The sequence below is a fragment of the Ranitomeya imitator genome, chromosome 2, assembly GCF_032444005.1.
Source record: "Ranitomeya imitator isolate aRanImi1 chromosome 2, aRanImi1.pri, whole genome shotgun sequence".
NCBI classification, from domain to species: Eukaryota; Metazoa; Chordata; class Amphibia; order Anura; family Dendrobatidae; genus Ranitomeya; species Ranitomeya imitator.
Window position 1 is genome coordinate 668,878,088 of NC_091283.1, and position 22,556 is coordinate 668,900,643.

General features: G+C 43.0%; 1 protein-coding gene across 1 annotated transcript in view; it reads right to left on the bottom strand.

Annotated features, from left to right (window-relative positions):
• VDAC2 (voltage dependent anion channel 2) overlaps positions 1–22,556 on the bottom strand; it is a 71,428-nt gene that overhangs the window by 25,819 nt on the left and 23,053 nt on the right. Inside the window, exons 2-5 of the mRNA XM_069753019.1 lie at positions 17,681–17,753; positions 17,000–17,049; positions 7,588–7,740; positions 3,130–3,182 (exon numbers count right to left, since the gene is read on the bottom strand). Of these exons, the coding sequence (XP_069609120.1) occupies positions 3,130–3,182; positions 7,588–7,740; positions 17,000–17,049; positions 17,681–17,747 (323 nt within the window). The 5' untranslated portion in view covers positions 17,748–17,753. The remainder of the gene's footprint in view (positions 1–3,129; positions 3,183–7,587; positions 7,741–16,999; positions 17,050–17,680; positions 17,754–22,556) is intronic.

The following is a 22,556-nucleotide window of genomic DNA, read 5'->3' on the forward strand; positions in this document are numbered from 1 at the left end:
AATGCAGCATCAATAGTAAAAAGATCTAATGTTAAAAATAAAAAGTCGTGATATTCTCACCTTCCCTTGTCCCTGGCAGTCTTCCTGCTCCTCGCGATGCTCCTGCTCCCAGTAATGCCTAGCGGCGATGACCCCAGATGACGTAGCGGTCTCCTAGGAATGCGAGCATCGCGAGGAGCGGTAAGACTGCTGGGGATGCTGGAAGGTTTGAATATCATGATTTTTTATTTAATTTTTTTTTTACAATTATAAGGCTCCGAGGGCCTGGAGGGTAGTCTCCTCTCCTCCACCCTGGGTACCAACTGCACATGATCCGCTCACTTCCCGCATGGTGGGTATAGCCACATGCGGAAAGTAAGCAGATCAATGCATTCCTATGTGTGCAGAATCCCCGCGATTCCGCACAAAAAACGAACATGCGTTTTTTTCCGGAATGCTATTCCACCGTGGAAAAGAACGCAGCATGTGCACAAAAAATGCGGAATGCATTCTAATAAATGGATGCTTAATGTATGCGTCTTTTTTCACAGTTTTATAGCGCTTTTATAGCGAAAAAAAAAAGGTGAAAATTCCTGAACGTGTGCACATAGCCTTAGACCTTCCCTTATGTCCAGAATCCAAGGGCTGGACGAGATGTACTCCCATATCTGAATGAAAAGGGAAAGCCTTCCCCCTACTTGTAGCCTGGCATCATTGAGAGGATTTCTTGGATGTTGAAGATGTACCTCTTAACGCAAGTCTGGACTCTAGCCTACGTTTGAACTCCCACTACCTTCTCACCACAGGAGGACATCCCCTATTATAACTTTTCCTCTGAAAGGAAGCCTTCCTTGCATCACCTGTGAAAAATCTGGGAAAGCCCTTATCGCTGACCTTTTCTAAGGTATCGTACAATTCCCAAACAAAAATTTGCCATCAGACAGGAAAGAGCATAGTTTGGTTTGTTGCTCAAAGGCTGCCCAGGAGCCCTTCATTCAGTCTAAAAAAACAGTCTTGCTGCTGCATTGGACAAACCAGCAGATGCAGCCAGCTAGCCTTAAAGAGTCTGCAGATGGTTCTGCCAGAAATGTTGCGACTCCTTGTAATAAAAGGCAGGTTGGCCAAAATCTTTCTGAGATGTTCCTCCACTTGCTGCAGCCCAATGATAAGGGAATGGGCAGTATAGGTTCTGGCAATCGCCAGTCTCAGACCCGTGCTGCTGCTTCCTTTGTGTGTTTCAGATATCCAACTGCTTTTTTATCCAATGGATCTCTTAGGGAGGTCTCTGAAGATTCTGGGGTACTAAATATTAAAAAAAATATATCTCTCTATTATAAAAAAAATATAAATCACATATTAAGTTTTAGGCAAAGTCAGGGGGTTTCCTCACTAATTATCTTGTGAAAGCTATTTGAACAGGAGACCTTTTCTGCCGGTCTACTGCTAGTGGGGGTTTTACATAGCACACATTCTCTGTTCTTCTTAGCACTAGATTTTTTTAGGCCTTCCCTAGCGATTGAGCAAAAACAAGGGGGCGCACTAAAAATGGTGACATTCAGAGGCTGTTCTGCGATACATGAGTCATCCTCTCTGGACACTGAGGAGTACCAAGACATTCTGCATCTCTAACTGATGGCTGCTGCTCCTGCCACTTGAATGGCTGCCCCCTTTTGTTATGTCCATGCTGCTGATCCTCCATGGCACCTAAAGAAGGAGAACACTCCCTCTGTTGTCTGTCCCCAATTTATGTTGGACCCACAGTGCTTCCTTCCTTGTTGGACTCATCCGGTTACCTCTCTGATGCTCATCTCACACTAGATCTAACCAGGACGCGCGATTTCCCCATGCACCCTGGTCAGCGGTGCTCACATAGGGCGCCTCCATCTTACACAGCACTCCCCTGTGATGTCACTCAGGTATGCCCAATCCCAGGGAGCCTTGCGGGGCTCATTATCACTTCCTGCGCCTCTCTATCACCTTCAGTATACCACCCAGCACCTAAAGGCCAGCACCACAGGCATGGAGCCTGCTCTTCCGGATGCCGAGACAGGGCAAGGGTAAGATATCGCCTCTTCCATCTTCACCACGGGATTTCAGCACAAGCTTTTCATCAAGAACAGGAAACCAACTGATGCAGGTGGGCTGCAGCCCTCTTATTTCAGTAGCTTTCCTGTGCTTGGTAGGTGGATCCCTCTTTTAGGTGGGCTGTCATGGGTGAAGGGAAAAAAAGTGCTTTATTTATGTCCCGCGCTGCATGCAAAAGGAGATGGTTAAGAAAGCAAAAAAAAAAAAAAGCTGGTGACAGGATCCCCTTAAAAAAAAAAAAAGTACATGTCTCTTGAATGTAGCATCATTTTAATATGTTGAAATTGCAAAGGTATTCATTTCAATAATGTCTGCAACACCAAATGCATGCAAAATTGTAGCACAACTCTTAAATACATAGGCATTAGAGTGGGGATTGTTGCCCTCTATAACAGTTGAAAGGAGTCCATACTATAAATGGCTGCCAATAAAAATAAATAAATAACTGTCACCATCTTATGATGCAGGGGAGAGCATGTAGCTAAACTATGCCAACAACATCTGCTATAGTTCTTCCAGCCTGAAGACCAAGCTGCCTTCCTTGCAGACAAGCATATGTCTGGGATCAAGTGTATGGTAATACACAAATTGACCATGTAATAAACTTCAACTGAAGATTAAAGGGTTGGTTCGGGACCTAAATGTCCTTTCTAAACATCTACCTTTACACCTTAGTCACTTTTGTAATCGGCTTTATTAGAAAATACCATACATAGATCGTCAGGGGGTAGATAGGCTGTAAGTGTCGCGCCCTGATGACGTCTGGTTCCATAAGGGGCAATAGACAATGTGGAGAGTGAGTGCAGCTCCAGCCTCCTGTGTGAAACTCATGAAAATGTCACAAGAAGTGAAGCAAAACACCACAATAAGCAGGATCAGGACATTTTTGGTACTGGACCAACCCTTTAACACTTATTAGTCAAGTTTCATCCTGATCAATCACTTAACCACAAAAAAATAAAATAAATAAATATCAGCTCTCGGATGAGAGAAAATCAGTACACAAGGCAGTTCTCAAGATTTCATTTTATTTTATTCTTAAGAATATACACTGAATACACTTACCCTGTGTTCGGTGAAAATGTTGTGTCAAATGTCAACTTCAAGCCTTTAGCTAGCTGTTTAAAAAAAAAAAAAAAGAAAGACCATTCAACAATACTAAAACCGAATTCGACACAGCTGAATTATAGTGTACCGTATTTTTCAGACTAAGACGCACCCAGATTTTAGAGGTGGAAAATAGGGCAAAAAATATTTGAAGCAAAAAATGTGGTAAAATATTTACTAACATAAATAACATGCTATTCGGAAAGTATCCAGAATTGCAGAAAGGCGTTGCAAGAAAACGCATTCGCAAGATGATTTCACTGCACTCAAACAAGCAACACTCCTATTCAAATCAGCTCTAACCTCTGCTAAACAGGCCTACTTTTACATCCCTTGTATGTTCCTTATCCCACAATCCCAAACAGTTTTCAACATTTTTAACTCACTACTCCGCCCACCACTGCCCCCTCCAAACCAATGCCCTAACCCCATAACTTCCCTATCTAAAATCACTGAAGGACAACTTGCTCATCATCTCTCTAAAAATCACACCTCACCACTTGTGCATTTGACCCAATCCCATTCCACCTCCTCCCCAACCTCACCACCACACTAATCCCATTCCTAACCCATCTCTTCAATCTATCACCTGCTTCTCGTACCTTTCCCTCTGCTTTCAAACATGCCTCAATCACACCTATCCTCAAAAAGCCTTCCCTTGAATTGAGCGCTATATCTAGCTATCGCCCCATATCTTTGCTCCCATTTGCTTCCAAACTCATTTGTAGCACGTCCACGCTGAACTTTCCTCTCACCTTGCATCTAACTCGCTCTTCGACAACCTACAATTTGGCTGCCGTCCCCACCATTCCACTGAGACTGCCATGATCAAACTTACGAACGACTTACTTATAACCAAAGCTAACAGACAATTCTCTATACTCCTCCTACTAGACCGGTCCTCTGCCTTCGATACAGTTGACCACCGCCCCTTACTACAGATCATCTCTTCCTTTGGTGTCAAAGACCATGCCCTATCTTGGATCTCCTCATATCTTACCAACCCAACATTTAGCGTTTCCTACTACCATACTACCTCTTCATCTCGCCCCCTCTCTGTTGGTGTTCCTCAAGGCTCGGTCCTAGGACCCCTTCTCTTCTCAATCTATACCCTTGGCCTGGGACAAATCAAAGTCCTATGGCTTCCAGTACCATCTATATGCCAATGACACTCAGATCTACATCTCTGGCCCAGATGTCACCTCTGCTCTCCAGAATCCCAGATTGTCTATCAGCCATATACTCCTTCTCCTCTTGCTTCCTCAAACTCAATGTGGACTAATCTGGATTAATCTTTCCTCCATCTTTCATACCCTCCCTACCTGATCTATCACAATAAATGAATTCACACTTTCCCCTATCCCAGTAATCCGCTGCCTCGGAGTAAGCCTTGACTCTGCCCTGTCCTTCAAACCGCACATCCAAGATCTCGACACCTCCAGCTCAAAAATATTTGCAGAATCCATCCTTTCCTCAACCCTCACTACCAAAATGCTTGTGCATGCCCTAATCTCCCATCTCCACTATTGCAACATCCTCCTCTGTGGCCTACCTTCTAACACTCCTGTACCTCTCCAGTCCATCCTCAACTCTGCTGCCTGACTAATCTCTTCTCGCTAAACTCCTGCTTCCCCTCTTTGCAAATCCCTTCACTGGCTCCCAATTTCCCAGCGTATCAAGTTTAAACTTCTAACACTAATCTACAAAGCCATCTATAACCTATATCCTCCATACATTTCCAAACTAATCTCTCAACATCTTCCCTCGCATGATCTCCGGTCCTCCCAAGACCTCCTTCTCTCCTCCATGCTTATTCGCTCCTCACCCAATTGCCTCCAAGACTTCTCCCGAATATCCCCCATCATCTGGAATTCTGTACCCCACCACGTCCGGTTATCCACAATAGGATCCTTCAAACGGAACATGACAACCCATCTCTTCAAAGAAGCTAACAACCTGCAATGACCACACGGCCAACTCAACACCATTGGAGCTACTGCAACCCCCGACCTACTGTCTCCTTCCCCCATTCCTGCAGAATGTAAGCACGCAAGAGCAGGGTCATCTCCCCTCTGTATCAGTCTGTCATTGTTAATTCTGTTTACTGTAAGTGATATTAGTATTTTGATGTAACCCTGTCTAATGTACAGCACGATGGAATTAATGGTGCGATATAAATATTATATGTGGTGTTATAATATATATACGGGGTATATATATATATATATATATATATATATATATATATATATATATATATATATATATATATATATATATATATATATATATCTCTATCTCAGAATGTTATATAATAATGTTATATATAATGTTATATATAACAGCATGTTATGTTGGAAGCTACGGGTAGAAGATGGCGCTGCGGGACCAGTGTGGTGTCTGTGAAGTACTATATGAAGACGCTGGAGGGTGAGTATTAGAATGGGGGCACAGGGCTTATATTTAAAGCACCACTCCAGCACTAAAAAATATCACTGGATTGCAGCTTTAACATCCTATGGGAGAACTATAACTCCCAGCATGTTCTGCAGATCTTATGGCTTGCTGGGAGTTATAGTTCACCACAGGAGTGGCAGAGTGCTTTTTTGTGTTGTAATTACTAAACTTAATTCTTACTTGTACAGGCTGTGCTCACATCAGTGCAGGTCCTGCAGCCAGCGACACTAGAAAACCGAAAGCATCTCTTGCTACAGCTTACAGGACCCCCCTCTTATTACCTCACCACAGGTCCTGTAAGAGGAAGCTGCATTGTTTCTAGTGCAGTGTCTGCAGGACCTGTGGTGACAATGAACAGGGAGGGCTCTGTGCTATTATGTGATGCTCCAGCCCACCCTCTTCATTACCTCATCACAGGTCCTATATTGATGGGAGCACTCGGCATCAGCACAGCCCGCGCTGTGCTGTCAGGTATGCGAGTGTGGCGATCTCTCCTGTGACACACGACTCCTGCCACGCTCCTTCTCTAACAAACACAATCTCCCCAGCCGCTGCAGGAATCTGACGATGGGGAAATAATGTGGGTCCGCTGTTTAAGTGAAGGAATCTTCAGTTGCTGCACCCCAGCCACTGGTAGGCACTGACAGGTGGGCGGGTAAGCGGATAATGAATATTCCTTTGCAGCGGCTTGTGTGGTTTGGATGCGGAATTAATGCGGATTTTGTGCGGTTTTTACCACTGCGGATTTCTATAATGGAAGGGTGCAGAAACGCTGCAGTTCCACACAAAAGAAGTGACTTGCACTTTTCAGTAGTCACTTCTTTTCAATCCGCAGCGGATTCAGCGCAGATTTTTTGGCACCATTAGCACAGCTTTTTTTCCCTATGGACTTACATTGTACTGTAAATCACTGCGGAACTGCAGCGGAAAAATCCGCTACGGATCCGCACAAATTCTGCATCGTGTGCACACAGTTTAAGATGCACCCCACACTTTCCTCCCAAATTTGGAGGGAAAAAAAGTGCATCTTACGGTCTGAAAAATATGGTATATACAAAAAAAAATAAAAATCATCCTTTACATGATGAGAGAAACTACATAAGCCTTTCATGATATTTAAGATTTTGGTAACAATTTAGAGGGGTTATCTAGGACTTATTTTTTTTTCCCTATTGGCCCAGAACTTCCACACAGGTAGTTGTAAAGCAGGCAGTGGCTTGTTTTGCCAAGCGGTGATATCCGGTTCTTTTGATCTCACTTTACCGGGCATCACCTTCTCTTCCGGTCTGCTGTGACAATTGGACATCCACTGATGACATCATGCTGATTACCGGGAGCCAGCTGTCAATTAGGCAGTGGGGTGCTGGCTGTCAGTGTGACAACAACAAGGTCACCAGAAATAGGGACATCGATGACAGGAGTGGTCTGTGACCGATCTGAGCTGGCAGAGATTGTCACAGGACAGAATAGATCGGTAGTTAGCAACTACCTGCCTATATGTTCTTTGCCGAATAGGGAAAAATAACCAAATGTACCAGGATACCTCTTTTAAAAGGGAACCTGTCAGAAGGATTGTGCCGAGTAACCTACAGACAGTGTCAGGCTGGTGCCATTATACTGATTAAAATGATACCTGGTAATGAAATCAGTCTTGTGGTTGTTGTTTAATCTTTATATTCAGTTTTGCGTTAATGAGGTTTGTGCTCCGGGGCTGGCTTGTAGGGGGTGGTGGGGTTACATGTGGTGCTCAGATTACCGTACATATTCAAAAAAATGACAAGGAAAGCAAAAAAGGACCAAAAGACCTAAAATATGCAGGAGAACACTTCAGTCTGATCGACATAAATTACATACATATGGCTACAGCCACCTATGAAAGGATTAGCAATTGGTAACTAAAGTTCCATGTACAGACCAATACTATGACAAAGCCCTAATGACTCACATATGTTTACTTACCTGGTCTTCAATTGTAATTTCTGTCCCCAAAGTATTATCTGTGTTCCACTTCTCTGTAAAAGTCAGTCCATACTCTCCCCATTTGTATTTGGTCTCTAAGCTGCCATTCACTTTCCCAGAATCTGTGTTTGATGAACCAGATGTTGCAAATTCCTGAAAAATAAAATCAAAGAACAGAAGTTTAACCTCAATTCCTTAATAGGTAAAGTAAACAGTCTTCGCTGATAATTGCTGTGCAGTTGAAAAAGTCAATAGTTTACTGCTCTTAGCCATTCCAACTCTTAGGAGGTTCTGACTTTCTTGGTTTTGCCAATATACCCAATTAATATTAAAGCATTACTGCTTATGCCACTTTTCACCTTCCTGACAAAACTCCATTTTTCAAATCTGACGTGTTATTTTATGTGGTAGTAATGCTGAACACTTACATATACCACTCAGACTTATTTTAGAACACATTGTACTTTGTTAGTGATGAGTTTAGGCCAATACAATTGGTATTTATGAAAAAATTTGGGCAAAATTTTAGAAAAACTTGGAATTTTTAAAGGGATTGACCGGTCTAAAATGAGAAGTCTGCAGTCACTGTGTGACTGTAGACTTTTGAATCTCTCCAGCGCACAAACTTTAAATATTTCTGGACCTAACTTTTTTGTTCACAGAACAGCAGCATTTTGAGTTGCAAAACATTTTTCAATTATTTTTTTGACTTTCACTTGTTCAGTTACTGGTCTCATACCATGTAATAGTTATGCATTGCAGTGTAGCAGACCTGTCAGTGCTACACTTTCAGGAGGTATGTTAGATCCTGGTTGGAAAAGCCTTGCAATTATTATAATCTCTGGATAGACATGGTGACTATATGCAAATAAGAAAAAAAAAAAATGGAACAACATTTTGGATTTATTCAGTATCAATAAAGCTTTGGAAAATCCCAGGCTGCTGTTTGGAGGGGGATACAGTTCTTTTCTCACCATCCCCCAATCTGGTATGGACTGTCTGCTGTTGCTGCCAGTGTGTTACTATCCACAGCATTTGTAACTTCAACAATGCTGTAACCACTAAAGGATCACTGCTACTCAGCTCCGGTATCAGCCGATACGCTGCCGACATGACATCAGCAATGCAGACATTAAAGGTACCTTCACACATAACGATATTGTTAACGATATCGTTGCCATTTGTGACGTAGCAACGATATCGTTAATGAAATCGTTATGTGTGACAGCGACCAACGATCAGGCCCCTGCTGGGAGATCGTTGGTCGCTGAATAAAGTCCAGAACTTTATTTCGTCGCTGGACTCCTGCTGACATCGCTGGATCGGCGTGTGTGACACCGATCCAGCGATGTCTTCACTGGTAACCAGGGTAAACATCGGGTAACTAAGCGCAGGGCCGCGCTTAGTAACCCGATGTTTACCCTGGTTACCATGCTAAAAGTAAAAAAAAACAAACACTACATACTTACCTACAGCCGTCTGTCCTCCAGCGCTGTGCTCTGCTCTCCTCCTGTACTGGCTCTGAGCCGGAAAGCAGAGCGGTGACGTCGCCCACTACAGCCCAGCACCCTTACTCATCCATCATTCCCACATAAGGTTCTAATTGCAAGCTATGCCTGGTTTCCTTTCCATTCCCCATACACAAGGCTGTTTTGGTAGATTGCTGTCAGTAGTAATAGTTACACTGACTGCAGACTTATGAACCCCCTCGGCGCATGCACTGTGCACAGATGATTCACAAGTGGAACAGTGCTGATGTATATGATATGCATACTCCTGGGCAGAACCCGACTAGTGGGCGCGGCCTCACCCCACACAAGTGTATTGGAATGGCCACGCCCACTAGCCAATTTCTGCCCGGGAGTATGCATATCATATACATAACCGCCGTTCAAATTGTTTCAAGTTCTTATTGAAACAATTTACAGCACAGACTACATTGTACTACTGTACCCAATTTAGATTTTAGGAGTCGGTCCATTTTATAAGGATGCAATAAAAATGGACACAGACTCAGATGCCATCAGCGCACTAGTCATCAGGTCGCACCACCATGATCCAGCGTGTCCTGTGACAGATCCTCGATGATGCAGCAGCCATTTAAACGCACACCAGCCATCTTCCCTCAAAGAAGCACCGCTTCCTGGACAAACTTGCCTGAGCAGAACCAGACCGTTTCAAATGGCATCCAGGCCAGTTCTTGGGCAAGTATTTTATTCAATGCCTGGACTCAATCGTTCCCCTGAATGAACTCTGTAGGGTTCCTCTTTAACCCCTTCCCGACCTTTGACGCCACATAGGCGTCATGAAAGTCAGTGCCAATCCGACCCATGACGCCTATGTGGCGTCATGGAAAGATCGCGTCCCTGCAGATCCGGTAAAATGGGTAACTCCAATTTCACCCGATCTGCAGGGACAGGGGGAGTGGTACTTTAGCCCAGGGGGGGTGGCTTCACCCCCCCCGTGGCTACGTTCGCTCTGATTGGCAGTTGAAAGTGAAACTGCCAATTAGAGCGGTTTGTAATATTTCACCTATTAAAACTGGTGAAATATTACAATCCAGCCATGGCCGATGCTGCAATATCATCGGCCATGGCTGGAAACACTGGTCTGCCCCCACCCCACCGATCGCCCCCCCAAGCCACCAATCTGTCCTGTACAGTGCTTCGCTCCCCTCCGTCCTCCTGTCCGCTCCCCCCGTGCTCCAATCCCCCCCCGTGCACCAATCCACCCCCCCGTGCACCAATCCACCCCCCCCCCCCCCCGTGCTCCAATCCACCCCCCCCCCGTGCTCCAATCCACCCCCCCCCCCCCCCGTGCTCCCCCCCACCCCATCATACTTACTGAGCCTCCTGGGGTCCGTCCGTCTTCTCCATGGGCGCCGACATCTTCCAAAATGGCGGGCGCATGCGCAGTGCGCCCGCCGAATCTGCGGGCAGGCAGATTCGTTCCAATGTGCATTTTGATCACTGTGATAAAACCTATCACAGTGATCAAAATAAAAAAAATAGTAAATGACCGCCACCCCCTTTGTCACCCCCATAGGTAGGGACAATAATAAAATAAATACTTTTTTTTCCCCACTAAGGTTGGGGTAAGAATTAGGGTTTCGGTATGTGCACACGTATTCTTGTCATCTGCTGATTTTTCTGCAGCGGATTTCATAAATCCGCAGTGCTAAACCGCGGCGGATTTACCGCGGTTTTTCTGCGCATTTCACTGCGGTTTTACAACTGCTATTTTCTATTGGAGCAGTTGTAAAACCGCTGCGGAATCCGCAGAAAGAAGCGACATGCTGCGGAATGTAAACCGCTACATTTCCGTGCAGATTTTCTGCAGCATGTGTACAGCGATTTTTGTTTCCCATAGGTTTACATTGAACTGTAAACTCATGGGAAACTGCTGCGGATCTGCAGTGTTTTCTGCAGCGTGTGCACATACCTTTAGAATTAGGCTATGTGCACACGGTGCGGATTGGCCGCTGCGGATTCGCAGCAGTGTTCCATCAGGTTTACAGTTCCATGTAAACCTATGGAAAACCAAATCCGCTGTGCCCATGGTGCGGAAAATACCGCGCGGAAACGCTGCGTTGTATTTTCCGCAGCACGTCAATTCTTTGTGCGGATTCCGCAGCGTTTTACACCTGTTCCTCAATAGGAATCCGCAGGTGAAATCCGCACAAAAAACACTGGAAATCCGCGGTAAAACGCAGTGCCTTTTACCCACGGATTTTTTAAAAATGGTGCTGAAAAATCTCACGAATCCACAACGTGGGCACATAGCCTTAGGGTTGGAATTAGGGTTGTGGTGGGGTTAGTGTTGGAGGTAGAATTGAGGGGTTTCCACTGTTACGGCACATCAGGGGTCTCCAAACGCAACATGGCGCCACCATTGATTCCAGCCAATCTTGTATTCAAAAAGTCAAATAGTGCTCACTCACTTCCGAGCCCCGACGTGCGCCCAAACAGTGGTTTACCCCCACATATGGGGTACCAGCATACTCAGAACAAACTGTGCAACAATTACTGGGGTCCAATTTCTCCTGTTACCCTTGTGAAAATAAAAAAATGCTTGCTAAAACATCATTTTTGAGGAAAGAAAAATGATTTTTTATTTTCATGGCTCTGCGTTGTAAACGTCTGTGAAACACTTGGGGGTTCAAAGTGCCCACCACATATCTAGATAAGTTCCTTAGGGGGGTCCAATTTCCAAAATGGGGTCACTTGTGGGGGGTTTCTACTGTTTAGGCACACCAGGGTCTCTGCAAACGCAAAGTGACGCCCGAAGACCATTCCATCAAAGTCTGCATTTCAAAACATCACTACTTCACTTCCGAGCCCCGCCATTTGCCCAAACAGTGGTTTACCCCCACATATGGGGTATCAGCGTACTCAGGAGAAACTGGACAACAACTTTTGCCGTCAAATTTCTCCTGTTACCCTTGGGAAAATAGGAAATTCCAGGCTAAAAAAATCATTTTTGAGGAAAGAAAATTTTTTTATTTTCATGACTGCGTTATAAACTTCTGTGAAGCACCTGCGGGTTTAAAGTGTTCACTATGCATCTAGATAAGTTCCTTGGGGGGGGGGGGGGGGGGAGAGGGTCTAGTTTCCAAAATGGGGTCACTTGTGGGGGAGCTCCAATATTTAGGCACACGGGGGCTCTCCAAACGTGACATGGTGTCCGCTAAAGAGCGGAGCCAATATTTCATTCAAAAAGTCAAATGGCGCTCCTTCCCTTCCAAGCCCTGCCGTGCGCCCAAACAGTGGTTTACCCCCACATATGAGGTATCAGCGTACTCAGGACAAATTGGACAACTTTCGTGGTTCAGTTTCTCCTTTTACCATTGGGAAAATAAAAAAATTGTTGCTAAAATATCATTTTTGTGACTAAAGTTAAATGTTCATTTTTTCCTTCCATGTTGCTTCTGCTGTTGTGAAGCACCTGAAGGGTTAATAAACTTATTGAATGTGGTTTTGAGCACCTTGAGGGGTGCAGTTTTTAGAATGGTGTCACTTTTGGGTATTTTCAGCCATATAGACCCCTCAAAGTGACTTCAAATGTGAGGTTGTCCCTAAAAAAAATGGTTTTGTAAATTTCGTTGTAAAAATGAGAAATCGCTGGTCAAATTTTAACCCTTATAACTTCCTAGCAAAAAAAAAATTTGTTTCCAAAATTGTGCTGATGTAAAGCATACATGTGGGAAATGTTATTTATTAACTATTTTGTGTCACAACTCTGGTTTAACAGAATAAAAATTCAAAATGTGAAAATTGCGAAATTTTCAAAATGTTCGCCAAATTTCCGTTTTTATCACAAATAAACGCAGAATTTATTGACCTAAATTTACCACTAACATGAAGCCCAATATGTCACGAAAAAACAATCTCAGAACCGCTAGGATCCGTTGAAGCGTTCCTGAGTTATTACCTCATAAAGGGACACTGGTCAGAATTGCAAAAAACGGCCAGGTCATTAAGGTCAAAATAGGCTAGCTCATGAAGGGGTTAAAGTACAGATAACTAATTGAAGCTTTAGTGTCCTGGAAGAGCAGATCATCTCCCTCTCTCTGAGTCATGTGTTATTGGGAAAACATTTTTTTTCCTTCTTATTTTAATCCCTTAACCCCCAAGGTGGTTTGCACGTTAATGACTGTGGCAATTTTTACAATTCTGACCACTGTCCCTTTATGAGGTTATAACTCTGGAACGCTTCAACGGATCCTGATGATTCTGACAATGCTTTCTTGTGATATATTGTACTTCATGATAGTAGTAAAGTGTTTGATATTACCTGTGTTTATTTGGGAAAAAACTGGAAATTTGGCAAAAATTTTGAAAATTTTGGAATTTTCCAACTTTGAATTTTTATGTCCTTAAATCAGAGACATGTCACACAAAATACTTCATAAGTAACATTTCCCAGATGTCTACTTTACATCAGCACAATTTTGGAATTAAATTTTTTTTTGTTAGGGAGTTAAGGGTTAAAAGTTGACCAGCAATTTCTCATTTTTACAACACTTTTTTTTTTTTTAGGGACCACATCTCATTTGAAGTCATTTTGAGGGGTCTATATGATAGAAAATACCCAAGTGTGACACCATTCTAAAAACTGCACCCCTCAAGGTGCTCAAAACCACATTCAAGAAGTTTATTAACCCTTCAGGTGTTTTACAGGAATTTTTGGAATGTTTAAATAAAAATGAACATTTAACCTTTTTTCACAAAAAATTTACTTCAGCTCCAATTTGTTTTATTTTACCAAGGGTAACAGGAGAAATTAAACCCCAAAAGTTGTTGTCCAATTTGTCCTGAGTACGCTGATACCGAGTAAGCTGATGTGGGTGGAACCACCGTTTGGGCGCATGGCAGAGCTCGGAAGGGAAGGAACGTCGTTTGGAATGCAGACTTTGATGGATTGGTCTGCAGATGTCACACTGCGTTTGCAGAGCCCCTGATGTACCTAAACAGTAGAACCCCCCCCACAAGTTACCAGATATTGGAAACTAGACCCCCCAAGGAACTTATATAGAAGTGTTGTGAGAACTTTAAACCTTTAAGTGTTTCACTACAATTTAGGACACAGTCGTGAAAATAAAAAAAAAATTTTTTCCCCACAAGAATTTTTTAGCCTCCGGTTTTGTATTTTCACCAAGGGTAAGTAACAGGAGAAATTGGACCCCAAAAGTTGTTTTCCAGTTTGCCCTGAGTATGCAGATACCCCATATGTGTGTGTGTGTGTGTGTGTGTGTGTGTGTGTGTGTGTGTGTGTGTGTGTGTGTGTGTGTGTGTGTTGGGGGAGGGGGGGAACCCCTGATTGGGCACATGGCAGAGCTTAGAAGTAGCACTGTTTTACTTTTTCAACGCAGAATTGGCTGGACTGGAGATCGGACGCCATGTCGTGTTTGGAGAGCCCCTGATGTGCCTAAACAGTGGAAACTCCCAATTCTAACTGAAACCCTAATCCAAACACACCCCTATCCCTAACCCCAACCATAACCCTAACTGTAGCCCCAACCCTAACGGAAAAATGGAAATAAATTTTAACATTTTATTATTTTTCCCTAACTAAGGGGGTGATGAAGGGGGGTTTGATTTACTTTTATAGCGGTTTTTTTTAGCGGATTTTTATGATTGTCAGCCGTCACACACTGAAAGACGCTTTTTATTGCAAAAAAAATAGCTTTTGCATCCCTACATTTTGAGAGCTATAATTTTTCCATATTTTGGTCCACAGAGTCATGTGAGGTCTTTTTTTGCGTGACGAGTTGACGGTTTTATTGGTATCATCTTTGGGCACATGACATTTTTTGATCGCTTTTTATTCCGATTTTTGTGAGGTAGAATGAACAAAAACCAGCTATTGATGAATTTCTTTTGGGGGGGGGCGCTTATAAGCTGTGTGCACACGTTTCAGATTTTTCGCTATAAAAACGCAAAAAAAAATGCATACATTATGCATCCCATCATTTAGAAGGCATTCCGCAATTTTTGTGCACATGATGTGTTTTTTTCCGCAAAAAAACGCATCACAGTAAAAATACGCAGCATGTTCATTAATTGTGCGGATTTCCCACTATATTATTGCATTGGGAACCCCCGGAAAAATCCGCGAGAAAAACGCATGCGGATTTCTTGCAGAAAATGTCCGGTTTTGCTCAGGAAATTTCTGCAAGAAATCCTGAACGTGTGCATATAGCCATACCGTTCCACGTTTGGTAAAATTGATAAAGCAGTTTTATTCTTCGGGTCAGAACGATTACAGCGATACCTCATATTTTTTTTATGTTTTGGCGATAACATAAAAAAATATTTTTGCATCGCTTTATTCTGAGGACTATAACTTATTTTTTCGTTGATGACGCTGTATGGCGGCTCGTTTCTTTGCGGGACAAGATGACATTTTCAGCGGTACCATGGTTATTTATATCTGTCTTTTTGATCGCGTGTTATTCCACTTTTTGTTTGGAGATATGATAAAGCGTCGTTTTTGCCTTTTTTTACGGTGTTCACTGAATGGGTTAACTAGTGGGACAGTTTTATAGGTTGGGTCGTTACGGACACGACGATACTAAATGTGTTCTTATATTGTTTTTTTTAATTTCGATCAAGTAATGTATTTATTGGAATATATATATATCTATATCTATATATCTATCTCTATATCTATCTCCATATCTATATTTTTTTTTTTCTTTAGGAATTTTTTTTTTTTTTTTAATTTATTTATTTTTACACTTGTGGGGGGGGCATCACATTATAGTGACAGATCGCTGATCTGACACGTTGCAGTGCACGGTGTCAGATCAGCAATCACAGGCACAGCAGGACCTGGAAGACCCCCCGTGGCCATTTTGGATCCGGGCCTGCAGGGAGGAGGAGGTAGGAGACCCTCGGAGCAACGCATTGTGATCACGTTGCTCCGAGTGTCTTAGGGAAGCACGCAGGGAGGGGGCTTCCCTATGCCGCCGGAATGCTCCGTTCATGTTTGATCGCAGCGGTCCTGGGGATAATGTGCCGGGAGCGGTCTGTGATCGTTCCTGGCACATGGTGCCGGATGTCAGCTGTAATAATCAGCTGACACCCGGCGGCGATCGGCCGCGCTTCCCTAGTGAGCGCAGACGATCGACTATGACATACTATCCCATCACTGGGAATTAAGTCCCAGGTCACCTCAACAGGATAGTACGTCATATGGGATTAAGGGGTTAAAACAAACTGCAGCCATAGGAAAGGGATTATCCGATTTATGGAAAACACTTAAAGGGAACCTGTCAGCAGGATTTTGCTAAGTAACCTACAGACACTGCCAGGTTGGCGTTGTTACAGTGATTAAAATTATACCTGTAGTGAAGAAATCCATCTTGTGGTTTTTGTGTAATCAGTGTTAGAGGTGATCAGCTAATGATATGCCCGTGCTATGGGGCAGGACTGCAGGCAGTCATACCTTCTTGCTCTAAACCAGAGAAACCAAGGAAAGACCAGTGTAACAGCAGCAACCTGACAATGCCTATAGTTTACTTAATCCTGCTGACAAGTTTGCTTTAGGCATTGCCCTATTCAAGGAAATAAAATCAACTGTGCTATGAGCAAGGGTTGGGCTTCAGCTTCAAGTCGATAGCAAGCTATAGACTGTGTGAGATCACCAATATAAAATCACAGGCTGATGGATTGACAGGATTGCAGATGATGCAAGGAATGGTCTTGGTCCACCCATTGACCCATCTGGTGCCGATTTGCATACAACTATAAAGTGACTTATCGAGTATACCGGGCTAAGGGTGTGAAATGAAGGCAGTTAATAAGCTTTATAAAGGACTAAACGCAGTGGCATCAAATAAAAAAAAAAAATCCAATGACATTCCTTTTAATATGAAGAGAAGCTGTCTACAGCAGTTCACGCTACTCACCACTCCACTTGCAGACTTTGTCTTAACATCAAGTTTCACCAGCCCAAAACCTGAACAAAAAAATATATATATTTAGTTGACGGTAATCTGTCAGCAGGTTTTACTACCCCATCTGGTAGCAGCATAATTTAAGGACAGAGACCCCCAACTGCAGCAATGTATTTTTGTTTTTCTACTACAGATCTAGCAGAACTTGGACTGTTGAGCACTTCGTAACCCTGCCTACAAGATGTATTGGAAGCTTTCTGGGTATACTGTGCTTTGAGAGAAAGCTGCCAATCAGTGGCGAGTGTGGAGTTAGAATAGGAGTCAAGCGTCACCTAGTCCAGTGTAGTGATAATGACTGATTTTTATTGAACCGACAGCAAAGAGCCTACTAAGTGATACATCACTGGAAACAGTGTCTCAGCCCCTACATCATGCTGCTGTCAGATTACAAACCAAAAAACTGCTGAGATTTTTTTTTTAAGGGAATGCCTGAAAATAGAATCCATTAAAAACATTTACATGCAACTAAGTTTGTAATTGCCTCTTCAATTTATCGAATTTCTGTTTTGCAGTTTTCTAGTTCTTTGCAGTTACAGATTGGTGTGACCGCTGCCTCATGAATACTGCAGTGCATCAGGCCATTCAAGTATCGAGATTACAGGAATCATGCTTTACTCTACTTTAAAGTCTTACCATATCCTTTGCTGAAAATGTCTCTAGAAGACTTTCCAAGGTCTGCGTAAGATGGTGGGACAGCCATTTTTACCTTAAAAAGGGGGAAAAAAAAAATTAAAACCACCAGAAATATTAAACACGTAAGGCAGGGTTGTGAAGACCGTAAGCCAAACCTACAACTCCCAAGCACTGCCTCACTACTGAGCATGTACATAAAGGGCAGCACAGATTCATCTCCACTAAAAGCCAAGAACAGGGACAGAGCAGACATTTATAGGACATTTCCCTGACCCCACAGCACTGCTTCACTACTGAGCATGTACATAAAGGGCAGCACAGATTCATCTCCACTAAAAGCTGAGATCAGAAACAGAACAGACATTTATAGGACATTTCCCTGACTCCACAGCCCTGCTTCACTACTGAGCATGTACATAAAGGGCAGCACAGATTCATCTCCACTAAAAGCTGAGATCAGGGACATACACATATTCCTGACTACTAATGTAAGAAGTGTCTGTGTCAAATATGGTGGCTCTAGCTGTTAAAATAAAGGGTTAAATCATGGAAAAAATTGGCGTGGGCTCCCGTGCAATTTTCTCCGCCAGAGTGGTAAAGCCAGTGACTGAGGGCAGATATTAATAGCCTGGAGAGGGTCCATGGTTATTGCCCCCCCCCCTGGCTAAAAACATCTGCCCCCAGCCACCCCAGAAAAGGCACATCTGGAAGATGCACCTATTCTGGCACTTGGCCACTCTCTTCCCACTCCCGAGTAGCGGTGGGATATGGGGTAATAAAGGGTTAATGCCACCTTGCTATTGTAAGGTGACATTAAGCCTGGTTAATAATGGAGAGGTGTCAATAAGACACCAATCCATTATTAATCCAATACTAGTAAAGGGTTAATAAAACACACACACATTAGGAAAAAACTATTTTAATGAAATAAAGACACATGGTGTTGTAATAGTTTATTATACACTCAATCCAATTGAAGACCCTTGTCACCTGAAACAAAGTTAACCCCTTAATCCCATATTACGTACTATCCCGTCAAGGTGCCCTGGGACTTAATTCCCAGCGATGGGATAGTACGTCGTATGCGATCGGCCGGGCTCACGGGAGGAGCGCGGCCGGGTGTCAGCTACCTATCGCAGCTGACATCCGGAACTATGTGCCAGGAGCGGTCACGGACCGCACCCGGCACATTAACCCCCGGCACACTGCAATCAAACATGATCGCGATGTGCCGGCGGTGCAGGGAAGCATCGCGCAGGGAGGGGGCTCCCTGCGGGCTTCCCTGAGACCCCCGCAGCAACGCGATGTGATTGCGTTGCTGCGAGGGTCTCCTACCTTCCTCCCTGCAGCAAGGCTGGGATCCAAAATGGCCACGGCATCCGGGTCCTGCAGGGAGGGAGGTGGCTTACCAAGTGCCTGCTCAGAGCAGGCGCTTGGTAAGCCTGCAGCACTGCAAGTCAGATCGTTGATCTGAGAGTTCTGTGCAAACTGACAGATCAACGATCTGTGATGTCCCACCCTGGGGCAAAGTAAAAAAAAAAAAAAATTTCAATGTGTAAAAAAAAAAAAAAAAAAACCTAAATAAAGAAAAAAAAAAAAAATTATTCCCATAAATACATTTCTTTATCTAAATAAAATAAATTAAAAAAAAACAATAAAAGAGCACATATTTAGTATCGCCGTGTCTGTAACGACCCCACCTATAAAACTGTCCCACTAGTTAACCCCTTCAGTAAACACCGTAAGAAAAAAAAAAATGAGGCAAAAAACAACGCTTTATTATCATACCGCCGAACAAAAAGTGGTATAACACGCGATCAAAAAGACTGATATAAATAACCATGGTACCGCTGAAAACGTCATCTTGTCCCGCAAAAAACGAGCCACCATACAGCATCATCAGCAAAAAAATAAAAAAAAGTTATAGTCCTGAGAATAAAGCGATGCCAAAATAATTATTTTTTCTATAAAATAGTTTTTATCGCATAAAAGCACCAAAACATAAAAAAAATTATATAAATGAGGTATCGCTGTAATTGTACTGACCGGAAGAATAAAACTGCTTCATCCACTTTACCAAACGCGGAACGGTATAAACGCCTCCCCCAAAAGAATTTCATGAATAGCTGCTTTTTGGTCATTATGCCTCACAAAAATCGGAATAAAAAGCGATCAAAAACTGTCAAGTGTCAGAAAATGTTACCAGTAAAAACGTCAACTCGTCCCGCAAAAAACAAGACCTCACATGACTGTGGACCAAAATATGGAAAAATTATAGGTCTCAACTTTTTTGCTATAAAAAGCGTCTTTTAGTGTGTGACAGCTATCATAAAAATCCGCTATAAAAGTAAATCAAACTTAGGGAAAAATAATAATAATAAAAAAAAAAAAATGTATTTATTTCCATTTTCCCGTTAGGGCTAGGGTTTGGATTACATTTACGGTTGGGATTAGGGTTTGGATAAGAGTTAGGGGTGTGTCAGGGTTACTGTTGGGATTAGGGTTAGGGGTGTGTTTAGATTAGTGTTTCAGTTAGAATTGGGAGTTTCCATTGTTTAGGCACATCAGGGGCTCTCCAACGCGACATGGCGTTCGATCTCAATTCCAGCCAATTTTGCGTTGAAAAAGTAAAACAGTGCTACTTCCCTTCCGAGCTCTCCCGTGCGCCCAAACAGGGGTTTACCCCAACATATGGGATATCAGCGTACTCGGGACAAATTGGACAACAACTTTTGGGGTCCAAGTTCTCTTGTTACCCTTGGGAAAATAAAAATTTGGGGGGCTAAAAATCATTTTTGTGGGGAAAAAAAGGATTTTTTATTTTCGCGGCTCTGCGTTGTAAACTGTAGTGAAACACTTGGGGGTTCAAAGTTCTCACAACACATCTAGATAAGTTCCTTGGGAGGTCTAGTTTCCAATATGGGGTCACTTGTGGGGGTTTTCTACTGTCTGGGTACATCAGGGGCTCTGCAAATGCAACGTGACGCCTGCAGACCAATCCATCTAAGTCTGCATTCCAAATGGCGCTCCTTCCCTTCCGAGCTCTGCCATGCGCCCAAACAGTGGTTCCCCCCCACATATGGGGTATCAGCGTACTCAGCACAAATTGGACAACAACTTTTGGGGTCCAATTTATCCTGTTACCCTTGTGAAAATACAAAACTGAGGGTAAAAAAAAATCATTTTTGTGGAAAAAAAAAAAGAATTTTTATTTTCACGGCTCTGCGTTATAAACTGTAGTGAAACACTTGGGAGTTCAAAGCTCTCAAAACACATCTAGATAAGTTCCTTAGGGGGTCTACTTTCCAAAATGGTGTCACTTGTGGGGGGTTTCAATGTTTAGGCACATCAGGGGCTCCCCAAACGCAACATGGCGTCCTATCTTAATTCCAGTCAATTTTGCATTGAAAAGTCAAACGGCGCTCCTTCCCTTCCGAGCTCTGCTATGCGCCCAAACAGTGGTTTTCCCCCACATATGGGGTATCGGCGTACTCAGGACAAATTGCACAACAACTTTTGTGGTCTAATTTCTTCTCTTACCCTTGGGAAAATAAAAAATTGGGAGCGAAAGATCATTTTTGTGAAAAAAATATGATTTTTTATTTTTACGGCTCTGCATTATAAACTTCTGTGAAACACTGGTTGGGTGAAAGTGCTCCCCACACATCTAGATATGTTCCTTAAGGGGTCTACTTTTCAATGTTTGGGCACATCAGGGGCTCTCCAAACGCAACATGGCGTCCCGTTTCAATTTCAGTCAATTTTGCATTGAAAAGTCAAATGGCGCTCCTTCCCTTCCGAGCTCTGCCATGTGCCCAAACAGTGGTTTACACCCACATATGGGGTATCGGCGTACTCAGGACAAATTGTACAACAACTTTTGGGGTCCATTTTTTTTTCCTGTTACCCTTGGTAAAATAAAACAAATTGGAGCTGAAGTAAATTGTTTATGAAAAAAGTTAAATGTTCATTTTTATTTAAACATTCCAAAAATTCCTGTAAAACACCTGAAGGGTTAATAAACTTCTTGAATGTGGTTTTGAGCACCTTAAGGGGTGCAGTTTTTAGAATGGTGGCACACTTGGTTATTTTCTATCATATAGACCCCTCAAAGTGACTTCAATTGTGATGTGGTCCCTAAAAAATATTGGTGTTGTAAAAATGAGAAATTGCTGGTCAACTTTTAACCCTTATAACTCCCTAACAAAAATAAATTTTGGTTCCAAAATTGTGCTGATGTAAGGTAGACATGTGGGAAATGTTACTTATTAATTATTTTGTGTGACATATCTCTGTGATTTAAGGGCATAAAAATTCAGTTGGAAAATTGCTAAATTTTCACCACATTTTAGTTTTTTCACAAATAAACGCACGTTATATCGAATAAATTTTACCACTATCATGAAGTACAATATATCACGAGAAAACCATGTCAGAATCGCCAAGATCCGTTGAAGCGTTCCAGAGTTATAACCTCAAAGGGACAGTGGTCAGAATTGTAAAAATTGGCTCGGTCATTAACGTGCAAACCACCCTCGGGGCTTAAGGGGTTAAAATATAACAATATCCCATACCTTCCATCTTTTAGTCTTGTCCCACGATGTAAATCCATCAGAAGGGGTTAAAGATTTTTACAGCCAGGAGCCTGCTAAGGCAGCTATGCTCCTGCCTGTAAAAACTGGGGAATGAATGGAAGCAGGGGAACGTAGCTACCTAGACTTGCGGTGCTGCGCCCCCTGCTGGCATAACCTCGTATGAACTCTAGCGCGGGAATTTTTCTGAATATTTTCTCACGCTACAGTTCATCTGAGGTTATGCCAGCAGGGGGCGCAGCACCGCAAGTCTAGGTAGCTACGTTCCCCTGCTTTCCATTAAT